Source organism: Trachurus trachurus (assembly GCF_905171665.1).
Source record: "Trachurus trachurus genome assembly, chromosome: 9".
In the NCBI taxonomy this organism is placed as follows: Eukaryota; Metazoa; Chordata; class Actinopteri; order Carangiformes; family Carangidae; genus Trachurus; species Trachurus trachurus.
Window position 1 is genome coordinate 35,564,878 of NC_139895.1, and position 19,030 is coordinate 35,583,907.

General features: G+C 44.0%; 1 protein-coding gene across 3 annotated transcripts in view; it reads right to left on the reverse strand.

Annotated features, from left to right (window-relative positions):
- Positions 1-4,498: 4,498 nt before the first annotated feature.
- tet3 (tet methylcytosine dioxygenase 3) overlaps positions 4,499-19,030 on the reverse strand; it is a 34,182-nt gene continuing 19,650 nt past the window's right edge. For all 3 annotated transcript variants that reach the window (XM_083979486.1, XM_083979484.1, XM_083979485.1), the window contains exons 3-10: positions 17,297-17,387; positions 14,948-15,041; positions 13,051-13,259; positions 12,407-12,557; positions 12,190-12,279; positions 11,855-11,992; positions 9,951-10,305; positions 4,499-9,090 (exon numbers count right to left, since the gene is read on the reverse strand). In XM_083979486.1, coding sequence (XP_083835612.1) covers positions 7,286-9,090; positions 9,951-10,305; positions 11,855-11,992; positions 12,190-12,279; positions 12,407-12,557; positions 13,051-13,259; positions 14,948-15,041; positions 17,297-17,387 — 2,933 coding nt within the window. In that variant the 3' untranslated portion in view covers positions 4,499-7,285. The remainder of the gene's footprint in view (positions 9,091-9,950; positions 10,306-11,854; positions 11,993-12,189; positions 12,280-12,406; positions 12,558-13,050; positions 13,260-14,947; positions 15,042-17,296; positions 17,388-19,030) is intronic.

Consider the following 19,030-nt stretch of genomic DNA (forward strand, 5'->3'; position numbering starts at 1 on the left):
CTTTTGTCTGCATATGCATTCATTTCCTTTGCCAGTGTGTGAGTGAAATGAACTACTGAATCTAGGCCATTGGGAGAGGAGATGTTTTCTGGTGGTTCCAGTGTTAAAATGTTATTAAACTCTTCTATTCTTACTAGTCAGTGAAAAATCCTAAATGTCTGACCTCTAAGGTGGGGGTACAGAACAGCACCCTCTCAGAAAATAGTTCAAACGTCCCTGCCCCCAGCTACACAACCTCCCCCAATCAGTTTTATCATTCAAAAGTGACAGTATGGGTTCCCAAAATGAAATGCACTATGGGCTTATGTACAATAAATAACAAGTAAAAGATCAGCAGCAGAAAGGAAGCTGCTGATGGAGGCGCCAATGACCAGCAGGAGCATGCTGGGTGTAGCTAAGCTAAATGCTAATAGGACTGTTTAAATATTACATTGAGAGCTAGCAGAGAAGATGGGATTAGAAAGGTGTGTGCATCACTGTGCCGCCACATCAATACATTGCCTAGCAACACAGCATGTTGCATGTCTCTGTCATCTGCAGCCTGTGGAGTTTATGTTGAATATAGCCTACATCTCCGCTTTTTTCTGCTGTTTTTATTTCAAGAAGCCTTAGCAATTGTACATGTGTGTTAATGGAGCCCCTGCCAAGATGTCCGTGTGTTTCTCCTACTTTTTCCCATTGTAGAAGGCGAATTATAAAAGGCATCGCACACCACATCATCACATGGTTGTAGCCTACTCTTGGATTGTTTTTATTCCTCTCTAATGTTTATTCACAGTGCTTTCTACTTGTGCTGCATTTTTTACACAAGCAGTTTTACTTTGAGAGTAAAATGTATCTTAGTAAAAAACTAAAAACTTAGTATCTAAAGTCCAGCAGTTAAAGTGACAGTCGTCATCTGTGAACACAGATCTGGATACAGCTACACAAACATTACTGCAGAGTTCAGTGCCAGGCCATCTTGAAGAACAAGCAAACAGACATACAGTAGCTCCCGGGTAAACAGAGTCTGTTTCTTTGCTTTTCACTCATATGATTATGTTGCAAGGTTGTTGTGGTGTATTGAATTACCACATATTCTATTTACCAGCTAGTGATTGTATGGTAACTATGTTCATGATCTATGTTGGCTAGATCTATGTGTAACCAGACCAGGTCAAGGTGCTGCGCGCATGCGCATTGTTCAGTGAAGTAACATGGCTCAGTAAACAAGCAATGAACAGCATGTCGGCCTCCCTCTCGTTCATACACCACAGTTGTCTATTCATAATCCGTCTGTTTTTGTGTTTTTTCTCCTCCTCCTTGTCTCTTTCTATCATTGTGCATATAACTATTGTGGTGTTGCTGTTATTGTCAATGATGCCATAATCATTATTAAAAAATCAGGACAGCGACATTTCAATTATTCTTCATTGTTGGCGATGACAGCTGGTATTGATTAGTTTTTTTTCCTGTTCCTGCCAGAATATGTCACACAAAATGGATTCATAATATATAATAATGAATTTCTCCCCCCCCACACAACTCATCTTTGTGCCTAATGTAGAGAAGAAAGACCTCTTGTCCTCTGCCTCTCTAGAGTAGAAAGCAGCCTCATCTTGTCCTTGATGTATTTTATCTGCTCAGCAAGTGCCTGGTATTGTCATGAAAGCCATGACTGAGTATTCACAGTATGTTGCTGCTCTACTAGCTCCACTGTCTCTGCAACAGTCTGAAACTAAGCCTGTGGCTCTCAGTCAGCTGGATCAGGATATAAATAAATACCAAATGCATTTTCACTTCAATGTTTTTATTTATCGCGCAACATAAAACAATATTGTGGGCTTTTTACCACATACACTATGTATTCACATAATACACCATACAGCTACAAAGAGAGAGAGACTGAACAAAAACACTTTTTTTTTTACATACTGCATCATTGACATGAAAAATAAAGAACCAAGAACAATCCCCAAACTCAAAAAGGAATGTAGCTGCCAGTTGTGTAGGTTTGTTTTCTTTTCTTTCTTTCTTTTTTTTTGTATGGGCCAGGGTCCAAGTCTCTATCCCAAATTTGTAGAGTGTTCGTTAAATTAGGTGTTCGTAGACATCTAAAAGTGGGCCATACACAGTGAGATGCATATGTTTGTGTGTGTGAGAGAGACAAAAATCTACAAGGTGTTAAGAGAAAGAGGGGGTAAGTAAAGGAAGTGCATGGGTAGGGAGAGGAGGGGGGAGGCAGTACGCAATTGCTATTCTTGAACTGATCAAATATCTTAGCATTCATTTAACATGAACATATACAACATACTCAAAAGATAATTTCAATAGCCTTTGGTACCTGCGCTGTACCAAATGTGAACCCCGGATAACAGTCTTCATAATATATGATTCTATATCTCGTTCTAGTTTAAATGACTTCAAGTACAATATGGAATGAATATTGATAGAGGATGTGATCAACTGCTTTGAGTGCCCCCCTGCCCTCAAAAAGAGATGTAAATCTGTAGCGTTGTAACAAAGGACTTTTCGTAAAGTCAGCACCAGGGCAGCCTCCCATCCTGGGAAACTGCTTTAATCAAAAGTATAGTTCTCTTGACATTCGAAGAGCTCAGAAAAATATTTGTGGTAATCATTTATCCCTCACGTTTTCTTTTCTATACACAGTGAATTTAAGGTGTGAGCATCGTCATAGCACCAGCTTACCAACCCCTGTGTCTTGGTGATTGGGAGGTGGCGCCTCACAAGAGAGCAATGCACCAAACTCGTGAGACATTGAGAAATTTACAGTTATTAAGTTATCGAGAGATCATATAGACCGTATCCTCAGCACCCTTTCTCAGACAAATGTGTATGTGTGTGTCATGTCAGCTATGTGTAATGGTTAAAAAATAAGATGGGCCCTATCTCAGCCCCTGCACCAATCAAACTACTGTTAGCCATGATGTGTGTGCCATAGAATTACCGTTACAAACTAAACACCTGGTGTCTTCCACAGGGACGTCGTTGACTTTTATGCCAAGTGCAAACGTACTATCATGAGAACTAGATTAGATAGTTATGACGGATACATCTAAACAAGCAGGGAAGCAACCTCTTACCCGATAGTCTAACACAACTGACGAAGACAGCGGTTGTTTTAATACACACTAAAACATCACCCGCTGATTCACCTTAAAACTGGCTCTACAACCAGATAGCTCTAAAACATCCAGTAGAGACGGCTCTGGATGCTATCTTCAGCTATCCAGAGCAGCTCTACTGATATAACAGGAATACTTCAAGATTTTGGGAAACATGCTTATTTGAAGATTGAGAGCACTTGTATTTGCATAAAAATGACAGTAAAAAGGTGGAAACAGCTAGCTTTCCTCAGTCCAAATGTATTAAGCACCTCCAAAGTTCACTAAAACACACTATATTTCATTGATTTGATCCCAGAACTCTTATGGTTTCTCTGGGGTTATTATTTCCTGCTCAGAAGCAGAAAGCGACGTGTTAGTCAACAAGGTTTCAAGGCACTGGCAGGCTGGCTGTTGTCCTCTGTTTCCAGACTTTATGCTAACCAGCTGCTGGCCCAAGCTTCTATATTTAGTATACAGACGTGAGAGAAATATCAATCTTCTCCTTTAAGGCTTTCAAGTCAGCAAGTAAGACATTTCCCAAAATATTGTACTATTCCTTTCAACAACACACAGCACATCCCAGGTTCATGGCTACCTCTTTAGATTTGTCCTCAGCTTACTGACACTAGACCATCTCTGAGCACCATACAATTGCAGTTTTGATATTTGTCAGGCTTCAATTGAAATGTTTCTCCTGCAATGCCAACACCTGCTGCTTTAAAAATGTAAAAACCAATCCATTGTTGTCAAACAGACAATCTTGTCTAAAACTCTACACTACATACCCTATGTAGAAGTTTCGGTTGGAAAACACAGGAGATCTTCTCTTTGTTTTGAGTGTCGTAAGTGGCTAAATAAAGTGTGGCGTTGTGTTGTATCATAGGGCTAATTGATTTGTTTTTAGAAGGTGACAGGTCTCTTGTCAGTTACATACTGACATGGGGTACAGTACTTAAAAACAAAACAGCAGTGTTACTGAGCACACATTTACACACAACACATGGGGTCCATGTGTTGTTTACTGTTGTTAAGGGCTGTCAGAGTCTTAAAATACCCCCTTGTCATTCATGGTTTAGTTACTATCCTCACCAGTTAAATAATCTTACCTAAATATTTTAATATTTACATTTTTTCATCTCTCTCTTGAGAAAATAATTAAAAAAAACAAAACAAAACAAAAACCTAAGCTTCAAGTTGTCAATAATCGGCTCTTTCTTTTTGTCATTAAAATCAAGATTAAAAGTGCTTTTATAAATCTTTTCTTCTGTATGTACAATTTGTATTAGCTATATAAAAAAAGATGAAAAAAACATCAAAGACAATCATTATCATCATCACCATGTAGTAATAAATTAGAGTAAAAAAAAAAAAAAAAAAAAAAAAAAAGCAGGTTAAAATGAGTGTGGAGGTCTAGAGCACACAAAGGGACATATGTATGATTATCTGCCATCAGTAGCAAATTGTGATTGTGACCAGTGTCTCTACAACGTGAGGTAGAGAGCTGGAGACCCTTGGGAGAGGTAACAGGGTCTTTCACAGATGACCAGGGCCTTGACCCAAACAACCACCCAGTAGCCAGGAGTCAGCCTGATTTCAGATCTGCTCGTCTCTCATTTTCATTTTCATCGCATGTTACAAGTTAAACAAGTGAACTGGTCATGTGGTCACATGGTTCATGGAGAGAAAATAAAAATGAGTGATTCACTGGACTCTATCCAGGCGTTCAAATAGTCTCTCTCTTTGGCTCTTCCCTTTCACGCACACATGCATTTGTGTCATTTTCAGACACACACACACACGCAAACACACACACACAAAGTGAGAGATTCATTGACTCAATGCATTTGCATTTGGTGCCAACTCCCAGAGGCTACAGTAATTTTCGAACATCTCCCTTTAACTCTTAGTACTATTGTTTTCTCTGCGAGTGTGTTGCCAAGAATGCATTGAATGACTGTGCTTTCTCTGCCCTGTACAGTGTACTTTGTTTGAGACAAAACAGCTTTGCCACAATTAACTGCAAACAAAAAAAAAACACCTCAAAAAAAGGAACCGGTTCTCAAGCCCAGTGACAGAGCTGCAACCACTGAGACGATCGCTTTGACGGGCTGGCTCTGTGGTGACCAAGGTGCCTGCGGAAGGACACACCCCCGCTCTGCTCGAAGATGGCAGCACCATGCAGAGGGAGGAGTGGGCCCTTCACAGTAAATCAAGTGTAATAGGAGAGCACCAGAGTGTGTCTAGGAGCACCAAAAGCACTGATATCCCAACACTGTTACCTTCTGCTCAAAACCAGGATGGCCTTCCCAAAGGCATCTCCAAGGCTTCATTCACATTTGAGCCACAGTGGGTCAAATGCCAACTTTGCCTAGGAGCTTCTTTGGTGAGGCCCATGCGTGCACTGCAAACAGGGTGTGAGACCCCCCTCTACTGGCCATCGATGGCTAAAGCAGGCAGCCGAGGATCTGCTGGCTTCTGCTGTGGACCTCAAGTGCTTGTGGGGTTTGTTTGTACACACCACTTCCAAACGGCAGTCGCTGCTGCCATCTAGAGTTTACACTGGGAAGTGCTAACCCCTATTTGAACGTGATAGGAAGATAAGAGTGCCACCTGTTACGTCTCTGTGGTAATAGCTGACATTGGTCAAATTGCATTTGGAAATAGTATCACTCAGTTTAGCTTTTGAAGAATACCAGACAATGCTCCACACGGGATCACAAAACATTTAAGAGAATTCATTATACTTATACTGTTTACGCGATACATTTCCTGCACTTGCTTGTTTTGAAGCAATAATTCTGGTGTCATCCGTCTGGTACATCACCTCAGTCAAAACAAAAACAAAAATACTTACTTGCAAATGCAATTTGAGCCATATTTGAGCACCTAAGTACGAGCACCGAAGTACAGCATCAAGTGCCATGAAAAGTAGTGGAATGAAAATCGATCAGAGCTGGAAGTTGAGCACCAGTCGAAAGCTGGAGGGGTGTAGACGAGGAGTAGCACATCATCTGACGACAAGAGCAGCAGCAATGTTTCTCTCAGTGCGGTTCAAAGGGGGATGGCAGAGGCTGATGGTGATTTTTTAAATTATTTTTATTCTTTGAATGAGTTTTTGAATTGGAATAATTTGAATCAGCTAATAACTTTGACAAGTCAAGTCATCTTTAGCCTCTGCTCTCACATACATGCTGAAACCCACCACTGCTCTGCTGCTGTGTATGTGGGACATGAAAAGAGCAGAATGCAGAGTTTTCTTTTCTAATTGTTACTCTAGCCATATCAAAAACACATGTTGGATTGTATTAGCAAATACAACTGATCATTTGGACATGTTTTGACAGCTGACCTTGTGGATTTTCCATTTTCCTTGCTTCCCTCCTCTTGTTCTACCATTAGAGTAGACATTATTTATAATAGTAGAAGAGTAGACTTGTGTACTGGTAAACTGACTGACCCTTTATGGAGGCCTAAACTTACAGAAGCATATCTGTGTTTTGCCAATATACCTATGGAAAGCCTGTTGCAAAGGCTTTTACACATGCAGCCACGTGATGACTGAAATATTGTTTTGCTCTCTTGCCAAACAGATGACGGCTCCTCCTCTAAGCACAGCTGGAAAATTGACGAGAACCAAAAAAACAAAACCAAATAAAAAATCAAACAGAAAGTAGGGTAGACGTTTTCCAAACATGGAAAAAGCAATTATTTGAGTCTGACTGACTCAGACTGATTGATTTAAAAAAATATATAACCAAAAACAATCACATCATTAATAACATTAATGAAAACAGCAATAATAAAAAAAAACAAGTCTTCATTATAATAATACCTGTAATAACAACATTGACAGTAACAATAGCAATCATAATAATATTGATAATAATAGCAATAATTAGAATCATTAAAATTCTATAAACAAGAAAAAGCAATGGAGTTCCTCTCAAGGGAAGAGAGAGGAAGAGCACCACAGGCAGTGTGTCTGAAGCCCAAACCACTGCCTGACATGAGGTAAAAAACAATAAAAATGTCCCCTCCTCCAAGTGGACTGTGGAGGGGGCAGGATGGAGAGATGCCAGACTGCGAGACGGCTGAGAGACATTCATCCTGTTCATCGCTCTCTCCAGCCCTTCACTGCACCACTCTGTAGCTATCAGTCTGTTTGTGTCTGTCTGACCTCAGACAAAGTGGCTGTAGGGCCCAGTGAGGCGGGTGAAGGCATAGGGAGACACAGTAACCATAGAGGTGGTGTGGAACGTGGGCGCTAACCGCGTCACCAGCCCCTCCCTCTTGTCTTTAGATTGTCCAGGTCCTGGACTGGCACCTGCCACCGTAGATCCCCACTTGCGTTTCTTCCCTAGGGCCTTGATGTCCTCCTGGGAGAGGCCGAGGAGAGCTGCTTCCTGTTGCCTCTGCAGCGCTCGCTCTGCCAGGATCTTCATTTTGGCCTCCCACAGAGCCAGGCCATGCATGGGCTGGTTAAGGTTCTTGTGCTGGTAGAAGACCAGGGAGATGCGGGTGGGGTGGGAGCGATCAGGCTTTTTGAGTGGGGTGGTGGCATGTAGTTCTCGACGGGCACATTCAATCAGGATGGAGCCGTGGGCCGGTGCTACAGCTACACCGCCGATGTTGGGATCCAGGAAGTTGTGCTCACTGTCAGAGAACACCTCGTCGTCGTCGTCATCCCGACTCTTCATGCTCTCTGCGTCGCTGTCAGCTTGCCTGGGGCCCCAACACGCCTGGTCCGACTGCTGCAGGGCATCTGGGAAGAGCCTGCCCTCGGGGGCAGGGGATGGGGTACCTGCCACTGAACCTCCAAAAGACTTCCAGGCCTTCTCTTGGAGCCCGAGTGGAGTGGAACACCGACTTTCCCCGGTCCACATTTTGTCGGGGTAGGCTCCTGCAGGATTACTGTGCTTCAAACCAGGGCTGTATGCAGCGGGCCCCATGGCCCAGGCGTTTGGCTGGGGGCTAGGAGCAGGGCTGGCCCAGTGCCTGGGGGTGCTTGGGCCTGGAGTACTTGGCTGTGGTGTAATCGAGCCTGAGTGAGAGATGCCAGGTTGTGGTGTTCCTGGGTGAGGGGTACTTGGGCGTGGGGTGGCAGGGCGCGGGGAGCCCTGGTATAAATTACCTGGGAGCACTGCGCCCGGGTGAGGGGACGGAGTTGGAGAGGGAGGTACCTGGGGCAATGGTGATGGGGCAGGTGAAGCCATCAAGGCATTGGAGCCGGGGTAGGCTGTCCACTGCTGGGGGTAAGGAGCGTGCTGCTGCTGGGGGTGCTGGTGAAACTGCTGCTTTTCCAGGTTCAATGATGAGGCTTCAAGACTTGGTTTATGGTTTTGATGGCTGTCCCAGTTTGTGGGAACAATATTTCCATTAAGCTTGTGCCCAGGCCAGGCAGCAGGCTGGGTGGCGTTGCTCGGTGTGTTGGCCCTCGCCTGGTTCGGCGCTGTGCCCTCGTAGACTGGCACATCCATAGGCTCTTGTTTGATTACTGGAGTTCCTCTGTTGGAGGACTCAGAGGAGACGGAGGAAGGACGGGACTGACTGTAGTCTGCAGGCTGGGAGTAAGCGCTATGATTTGGTTGGTTGCTTTGCTCTGGTTGGCCAGGGTAGGACTGGGCCAGTCTGGCCTGAAGGCTCTGGATACTAGGCTTCTTGTCCACCTGGAGAACCTTGTCACCTGCTTTGGGCAAAGAGCTGTTTCGACCCTCGTAGGTCCTCAGCTTAGGGCGGAAAAGTGCATTGGGGGGGTAGTTGTAGTAGCCATAGTGCGCTGCGGGCATATTGGGTGGTGGATGGTAGCCGTTAACTGGGTCTGGTGCAGAGGACTGGCCAGGTGGGGGGAGGCCTCCCCTTGCATAGTAGGCATGGTGTGGATAAATGTTGTTGAAAGGGTCTGCTGCCTGCACAGGGTATCCATCCATTGACCCGTTGAAGGGCTCCTTCTTGATGTTGGGCTTCATCTCTTGTTTTACGATATCTGAGTGTTCGAAACAAATGAAAGTCAAATTACAGGCTGAACTTCACAAGTCAAAACATTTTAGTTAGTAATCTAACCATTCTGTGGACCTTTATTTTGAGGTTCTATAGAAAGAAACACCTTGTTGTTTATAACTACTTCCTGGTAGAAAACCAGCATTTGAATGAGAACAGTAGTAACGAACGAGAGTTTAGCTATATATATCATGTTTTTCATGCCCTATCACTGTTTAGACAAATCTGAAATGATTGAAGAAACATTACTATTTCTGTGTGTGTGTGTTTTGTGTTGCTATGTGTGGTATTTATTCAGTTTTGGGGAATCACGGTGTCTAGAAATCATCAGTGGCTCAACTGACAGTGACAACGGCAGTAGCTAAGCTAACATCAGGACAACTGTTAAAACCCTTCAGTTGTTGGACACGACATGAAACTACTCCAGTTAGCTCAGTCATGTTGTAACTAAGATATCCGCTGGAAAAAATTGAGCTGGTTTATTGAGTCACTGAGTTATTAAAGTTAAACAGGTAACGGTTAGCCCTGCCAATTTACGATAACCATGACTAATTACAAAAACGTGCACACAGAAATAGTAATGTTTGTCCAATCAGATTAGTCTAAATGGTGATATAGTGATGTGAAAATGAGATATAAGCGAAACTCTCGTCTGTCACTATTGTTCCGATGCTGTTTTTCTACCTTGAAGTAGTTGTAAACAAGGCGATTCGTTCTATTGCACTCTGATAGAGCACCAGGAAAGGCCCCAACTGAAAATATTCTGCCTTACAGTGTGAACACCTGCTGAACACAATCAAAGTTTTTGAGGAGTAACACAAAAATAAGCGCACAACAATTACTAACCTTTATTGCCTTGGGGATTAGGGGACCCACTGATGCACAGCCCAGCCTTGACCACTGCTTTCTCCGGCGTCTCCCCTGTCTGCTGCATGAGTTTAGTTTTCTTCTTCTCTGACGCTGCCTTCTTGGCCTCCAGTCGGCGCTGTCGGCAGGATTTGGCGGGCTCAGGCAATTTGCGTACTTCACGGCGGAAAGCCTGTAGCACCTGGATGGCTCCGGTCTTCATCTTCATGCGCTGGGCCTCCTCACTACCAAACTCATCAGTCGGGGCGACCTTGTACAGAGGCAACACATGAAGCTGCTCGTCCTCAGGGATCTCTCCCACCAACCGGTTGTCCTCCTTAGTTAAAGTGCACACCTAAGAGAGACAGAGAGAGAGGAAATGTAGACTGTACCAAAATACAGAACGTCAACACATCACCACATTCATTTAGCTCATTCAGCGTCTCACACACACACACACACACACACACACAAAGATTCACAAGTCTCAGCAGTGTCTCTCCGCGCCGCAGCGCTATCAAATCCGACACGGCCTCCTGTCGTGAGTGTGTAGGCTGAGCTGCAGCAGCTAAAGCTAAAGGGAAGAGGGAAGAGTGAAAGTTGGAGAAGAGGGAGGAAATAGTAGAAGTGGAGCAACTAGAAGTGGCAGCTGAAGTGACGGTGAACATGTGGTTCATGAGAAGAGTCCAGCCCGGTCCGTTCGATTGTGTCGGGTCGTCATGTGTTTGAAGCGTCGCACCGGACACCCAGCAAAGTACTTTGATTAGTGTCGGAGGCGGAGGGTTGAGTGTCCAGTAGAGCAGCAGGTCAGTGAGGAGACAGAGGAGGCTCCAGCAGCTTCATGTAGCTGCTGAGGAGCAGAGTGCAGTCAGAGCAACGTGATGATACTCCGGTAAGAAAGTGGAGGAGAAAACTCAGACTGTGGAAACACAGAGCTGCTCGTGTCGTTGTTTCTGCGGTAACACGTCTCATATGTTGACTGGTCTACGGCGTGAAGAACATGGACAAGCCAAGGCTGCTGTAGATGCAGCGTTACAGTGTGTGTGTGTGTGTGTCAGCGCTGTACACAGACACGCACACATGGGGCACAGTGTCGGAGCAGTGAAGTGAAACAACAACCTGCAGATCACCTGAGCTGACGTGAGCTGTGAGTCAGAGCAATACAACTTTAAAGGGACAACGAGGAGTTTTGGAAAAGCGAAGCGTTTTCACACTACATTTATGAGCCTCCGCGCACCGTAAAATTCTTTGACCGGCGCAAGACAGACTCATGTTTTCATTCATCAAGAATTAAAGTCAGAGGTTCAAAGAGGTTCACATACCGTCGTAGTTCCGACCATAAACGGCGATTCGGCTGCGTTATTCTCATGACTCGCCACGAAGGAAACGCTGGTCGGCTCGACCAGCGTTTCCACCACCACTAATAATAACAAAATAACGATAGAGACAAAACGATATATATATCGAAAATGGGCCCATTAACAAGTGTGGGTAGCGGAGATTCATCCACATTAACGTGAGACTTTTTTATAACCGAATAGAAACTCCTCGTTGTCCCTTTAAGAGTAAAAAAGCTAAATATTCATCAAGAACCATAGATGGAGATCCTATTTTATCATGATGACAGATGATCTAATCCCTCTCACTTCAGGTTAACTGTTGACTGCTATGGGTTTAAAGGCAGGTATTGAGATGACTTCTCTGCTGTGAGTTTTTTATTATTATGTTGCTGGTGTTACCCCCCTAATTTAAAAAAAATAAAAAAAACTGTTGAATCTTTTAACATCTTAATTTTTAACACTAAATTACATGTTGTATTATTGATAAGTATCAGGAGTATCGGTATGGGTATTGATAAAATCCTAACGATATACATCCCTCATATTCATAGTGAGTGATCTTACCACTGTGCAACCGTTATGGAGGTTGTGCTGGTCCTTATGAGCATGGGCGCAGAAGTCCATGCACGCAGTCACTCCAGAGAACGGCCGGCCCTCCGTTAAGCCCAGCCTGCACTCGGGAGCTTTGGTCTCCCACTGGCACTGAGGGAGAAGACAGCAACAGGAGGGTGATGCTTTTATTTCCTTACTTAGATACTTTGATACTCTTGCATTCTCAAAGGCTGTTTATCTATAGACGTGGGAATCGATTTTTAACTGGATAATAAGTGAAGAAACTGAGGTGTAGTTGGTGTTGGCGTGAGTTGTTACTGTGCTGAGGCTTTGCCTGTACAACGAACCTGGTTACTGTATGCCTGTGGGGCCAGCCGTTGGTACAAAGGAGCCACCTCAGTTGCAAGATGCTGAAAGTTATCCCTGAGTTTGTCCTCCTGCAGAATGAAAACATGGGTCACAGTTCAGAACAAAACAGAGACACGTGAGCATCACCTCAAAGCCTACTCAAGAGATTTGGGAAGTCTTGGTCATTTTCATAGTTCAATTTGACAAAACGAATACCTCTTCAGGGCGATCTCCTTGTAGCCTGAACTTGCGTGGCAGTTTGCTTCGGGCGTACTTACAACCATTGAAGTACATACTCCAGGAGCAGCCAAAGGAGAAGGAAGCACCACATTTTTCGGGATCTTTGCCTTGACACGCACAGGTACGACTACAGGGGGAGACAGTGAGCGTGCTGTCAGCCACATGTATAAGTGATGTGTACCTCATGCATGCTTTGCATCGCAACATCACCGTGTCAACTGCACAGGGTGGGGAGTTGGTGCACATTTCATTGAAGCGTTAATGTTTCAACATATCAGCACATGTCGGATGAGAAAGTATCCACAAATAATTTGTTGGTTTTGTTTTTTTGTTTTTCTTCTTTTTTTTCCTTTTCCACATGAGAACAGACAAGATGATGGAAGGTAATCTCATGGGACTTTAAAATAAACCCAGTCATGTCGTCTACCAGAATATCCTTTGTCAAACCCCTGATAAAGTTCACTTGAGATAAAATAGTTCAGCACTTGAAACACTTAAAAATAACTCCTTCTCCATGACCAAACCTCTAGGGCTACATGCAGTGATCACCTCTGCAGATTTACAAAAAAAAACCTGTATGCCAGAAAAACAGTGTCACAGAGCACCGATCGGCCACTCACTCGTCATTGAGACCACAGCGCCGGCTGGTGGGGTTGCCGAATTTGGTGAGGGTGTCGCTGAGCTCGCGGTACAGCTTGTCAGCCAGCATCTTTGGGACACCTTCCCAGGCCATGATGAGGATGATGATGTGTGCGTTGGCGCAGTGGTGGCCCGCACGGTGGCGCACCAGACAAAGCAGCTTCTCTGTCTCACTGCCACGTCGGATCACCTGAGAGGAAACAGTGCTCATCGTTATTTCAACTTTCATTTCACACACAGGGAAACAGGGAAACATCCGGTGTCTTGTTCGAACACAGACCAAAGTTACATCTCTGATTTGCATAATCATAACAGTCAAATTATATTTTGAACATTGCAGTTGCTGAATTGGTGGGTCTACAACATTTGTGCTTACAGCACCGTCACCTTCACACACACACACACACACGCTTTACAATTACTGTGCAAAAACCAACCCAGCTTACTCTGCATTTTGGAATTATATTTGATACCTGTGTTGAAATCTGATCTACTCTGATGAAAAGTAAAAGTCCCAATTCTCCTTCTGATCCTATACATTATGTTAAAGGGACAACGAGGAGTTTCTCCAGTGGCAGAACGAAAAATTCTGCGACAATAAAAAAGTCTCATACTCATGTGGATGAATCTACGCTACCCACACTTGTTAATGGGCCCATTTTCGATAAATATATCGTTTTGTCTCTATCGTTATTTTGTTATTATTAGTGGTGGCGGAAATGCTGGTCGAGCCGACCAGCGTTTCTTTACTTTCAGTTTCACGGACGCTGCCTGACGAGTCATGAGAATAACGCCGCCGAAACGCCGTTTATGGTCGGAACTACGACGGTATCTGAACCTCTTTGAACCTCTAACTTTAATTCTTGATGAATGAAAACATGAGTCTGTCTTGCGCCGGTCAAAGAATTTTACGCTTCGCTTTTCCAAAACTCCTCGTTGTCCCTTTAAATTTGAAGGGGAATCAAGTGATATTGTGCAAACTGTAACACATACAGGTACCAAAAAATATAAATGTCTGTTGATATTTGCATGTTATCACTATGGTCTGTCTATCTCTCTCTCCCTCTGTGTCTCTGTCTCTAACAGACACAGACACTCCGCGCCAACCCACCTTCAGTAGAATCCATAAAGTCATTAGCAGGATGTGTCAGGGTGACACAGGAGGGAAGAGCAGACAGTTGTTACAGAGTGAGACCTCCTACTGATTTACTTACTGTGGGTAACAAACTCCTTACACGCGCACACACACACACACACACACACACACATGTACACAGCATGAGTCTGCTGTTCATTTGCTGCCATTATAGTGGGACAAAAACCACAAAATAGACAGGCTTTTCTCAATGCAGTTTCCCACAAGTTAAAGGGATAGTTCAACATTTTGGCACATTGGCCCATTGCCATAGTCCCTATAGTTTTAGGAGTAGGTTCGTTACCTTTAATTGTCGGTGCAAGCTATTTTTAGAACAGTGGAGAAGAGCCGTGAGCTGCTCAGAGCTACGCTACGGAGGCTAATGGGATTTCTTAGTTTCCCTCATCAAACTCATCAAATACACAATCCAGCAACTCCAAAACGCTCTCGTGGACAAGTTGTATTTGATGAGTTTGTTGAGTTTGTTGAATCCCATTAGCCTCCGTAACGTAGCTCTGAGCAGCTCGTGGCTCTGCTCCACCGTTCTAAAAATAGCTTGCACCGACAATTAAAGGTAACGGACCTACTCCTAAAACTATAGGGATTATGGCAATGGACCAATTTGCCACAATGTTGAACTATCCCTTTAAGTATTGAAAAAGCCTTCATAACCTCTGCCATGTGAGGAGGGGTCCGCAAACACCTCACACACATTTGTGTGGCATTTGTGATGTGCTACTTACCCACTTTGCGATAGGACATCCTCGTGAGCTCTTTCCTTCTCTGCCTGTGTACACCACCTTCTCAATCCGGACGGCATCCCCTTTCTCTCCATACCTACACAAATGGAGAGACAAAAAATGTTAATGTTAATCCACTTTAGCACTTGGTGTTTGGAGCCAGAGTTGACCCCGACCCTGGAGCTTGACTTCAGAGCTCTGATAAACCAAGCTGACATTCATGTGTCTCTACATTTGAAACACATCCCTTTGTCTTCAGGGCCATAAGGGGCCCACAAGTCGACTTCAAAGAAAGTGATGCTGAAAGAAGCTGACTGATCAAATGCTTCCCATAATTTCTTATGGCCTCAATTGCTCTGTTGAAAGTTGCACTAAAATACATCACAAAGACTGTAAGAGCCAGCTGACCACCAGTCTGGATGTGTGTGTGTGTTCACAATCCAATTTAAACCATTAGCTGATATTAACTACAGACTACAGCACCACATTGCAAAAACTATGGGCAACACATGGCGACAGTGAGCAGCCCAGCAGAGCCTTAGCAGCTGCTGACTGATGACTTAGTGCATCAGTGTTGTAATGGGAGACAGAACCTTCTTTTGCAGTGATCAATCAATTATTTATTTGAGTTTGAGTTTTGAGTTTTGGTCAGCTATAGCTTTTGCCTGTGTGTTTGCACACAGAAGTCTATGTAGAGTTTATATCTGTCAACTCTAACAAAGATGGGCCAAACTCAGCAGTTCTGGCCGGAGAGGAGTGTTCACAAGGCTCTGCTGAGATTCACACAAGGATGCCAGTGTAAACCAGAACCCACTAGCTTGAACACAATGCCAGCCACAGGACTTCACTTGGAAATATTTCTGTGGAGTCCCCATGGACATTTATGGATTTATTTCCTGTTCACAACTTTGGATTTGTTCTGTGTGTGTTGGTGTGAACACCTGCTTGAGCGAATAATAGAGCGCTGGGAGTGGGAGACTTCCCGTCCCTTGGTGTAGTGCGGAGGTGCATAGGAGAGGGGAGGGGGTCAGAGGTTGTGTTGGGGTGGGGATGGGCCATCAGAACTTGTCAGATGCCATATCAGGTCGCCTGGCTGCTTTGATACCTGCCATTGTGAAAACGTCAGCCCTGAGCAGATCTGGCATGACAGTGAACACAAGGAGCTCCTGCTGAATGGGAATCATCCTGAGGGGGGTTGAGAGAGTGGGAGGAGAGTAGGCTCTCGCACCACAGGGGTGGCCTGCCGGGGTCAGAGGTGGGTCAGAGGTCAGCTAGGGACTATGGGGTCTTCACATCTTACATCATCTCTCAAACAACAAAAGGTGGTCTCTGGGCTAACATCCCCCTCATCCTGTCCTCTCCAGGGACTAATGACTCACTGGTCTTATTGAAAACAAGCTTTGAGTGAACAACAGCCAAATATCTAACACCACCAGGCACCCAGTTATACACAGTTGCTACATTCAGTTACTATAACATCATCAAAACGTGTTAACCAAGCGACAACAGCTACGGCAGTTACTCATGTACCATTGTCACATTCAATCAGTGATATGTGTTTGCGAGATAACCACAGCAACTCCATTATAGAGGCTGTAGCTGCACTTTGGTTATTAAAATCCACACCAGGGGAGCTTCCTGATGCTCCTGCCTGAACTGGATGCTAATCCTCTACAGATCAAACTGCTGAGTGCAATCTGTTTTTCATAACAATGTCTGCTGATGCACTGCAGACAAAAGCAACAACAGTTTAGATTAGTTTGGGGAAGCTGTCCTGTTAGTACCTGGTAGTTGAAGGGAAATGCGGCATGCCATCAGTTTCTGTTTCTTACTTTTCCACTGTAAGATTGTTGATTTTTACAGTAAGTTTTGAATGTGCATTGATTGCACATTCAAAGATATTAAACACCAAAGTCCAGCCTCGATTGATGGTAGGGGATTTTGTAGGATACAAATACTGTAACTGCACTTGATTATGCACAAAATGCTTTCTACTAAAATTCTACTTTCTCTCATTTCCCTTCCTTGTTTTTTTACTTCCTCTCCTGCCTTCTTTCTCAGTTCTTGACTCTCTGATTGGATTTCTATCATTTTCCTTCCTCCTTATTCCTCTGTTTCTCCACTATAATCTGCTGCTACTCCTGTGCTCTGACTCTGATATGCTGATAATGCTGATATTTCCTGTTCCTCCTACTGGATTCTGGGTCACATATTCCCTAAGGACAAAATGTGAGGAGGAGGGAAGGTGGAGAGAGAGAAGGAGGGGGAGGAGGGAGAAGCATGGGAAAGGGAAAGCAAGAACATGTGGGAGGAAGAGAGGAGAAGAGAAGAGAACAGAAGAGAAGAGCTCACCTTGTCTCCATCAGATCTCGTATGGAGGCGACAGTAGGTCCAGATCCCAGGTGATTATAGTAGGGACCTTCATCCTTCTCCAGAATTTGTTCTAGAAAAAGAGAACAAAGTGAGGACATAATACAGTGTGCAACTGAAATGCCCTGTGGCAAATTGCACATTGAAATCTAAACAACGATTCTCAACACAAATAAACGACACAGTCAATTTGACATCAATGACTTACTCATTCTGTTACTAATGGTGTGTATTATACTCAGACTGAGTCTACCCAAATAAAGTTGTTATTCAACCTGGTTGCTTTATTATTATTCTGAGTTAATATAGGAGTTAATACTACACTTTATGATTCATTTTCAGCTTCCTTATCTTGCACTCATAGAGGAAGTCAGGCCAAATTTGACTGGCTTTACTAGCATGAGCTTTGTTGCTCACAGATCAGAGAGCAGTAATATCTCTTGTCAATTTGCAAAAGCCCAAAGAGGTTTTTTGGAACCTCTTTCATTTTAAATATCTTGAATACAACATTCTTGTGTCAAAATAATCAGCAGTACACAAAACTCCTCTTGGTGGAGTCTACTTTATTACATTGATCAAATGAATCATTTCTCTGCCTTTTACCAGTGCGTCGATTAAGTCCTGCTTGAAGCTAATGGGTGTTTGCCTCATTAAACTAAGTAAGGTCCCAGTCATGCTGGAAACAGTTTGTTTACCTCAATAAAGACCAGAGCTGTGTCTTTCTATGTTGCTCTGCATATTTTTGTACAAGGTCAAAAGTACGGCTAATGTGTTTTGATGTGTATTTTTGGACCAAAAAAAGACATATGGAAAGCGTGAGAAAGTGCAGCTGATTGCACCATCCAGTTCTCACAAACAAATGAGCGCACTAACCTCCCTGCGCACAGTGGGCTGTGACTGCAGGGTGTGGTGCCTGAGTGGTGATACTTTGCAAAGCAGAAGATTTTTGAGGTAGGCATGAATGACTCAGTGTATGTGAGTATTAAGAGGGACCACGGGTGTGTCCTGAGTGCACCCTGTGTGCATCTGTGTTTATGTTGGAAATCAGTGTGTGAGAGGATTCAACTATTGTCCTAGATGCATCTTTGGTGTGTAATACTGTGCAGCTGCAGTTTGTTAGACTATAATAGACTGTGTTGTTTGGCTCTGTAACATCTTGCTATGTGTTTTTAAAAAGGGTTGTTTGACAGCTGAAACTGTGCTGCTCTTGCTTTCTTTACATGGCACCTCTGTATCATCTGTAGTGGATAACAACATGAGCTAAATGTCGTCTACTCTATCAGCTGATTATCTCAAATGTGGACATGCACTCAGTGCTGAGTGTGTGTCTGGTTCAAAGGCAATATGAGGTCGCATTCCCTCGTTGGTGCAGGGAGGCACCAGGGCGTGGCTCTGGGCAGGAAGTGGAGGAGTCATAATAAATTCTTGCGTGGGAATTGTTTTTCTATCCTTAGTGCACACCAAAGGCTTTGTGTTTCCATGGGGACACAAACTGAGGTCTCCACGGGCAGAGTGCTGTTTAGGGGTTAAGACTTAGCTTTGCATTTAGAGCTGTGTGGGTATTGTATTGGAGGCAGTCTCATTCCAATGTGGTGTTGTGACAACAAGGAGTTGACAGGGCAGTGTGTAACCAAGCTTTACCATGAAGACTGTTGTGTGCTTAAACAGCACACAGCTAGCAAGTGTGTCGCTGCAGCTGCTCTCCCCCTGCTGTGT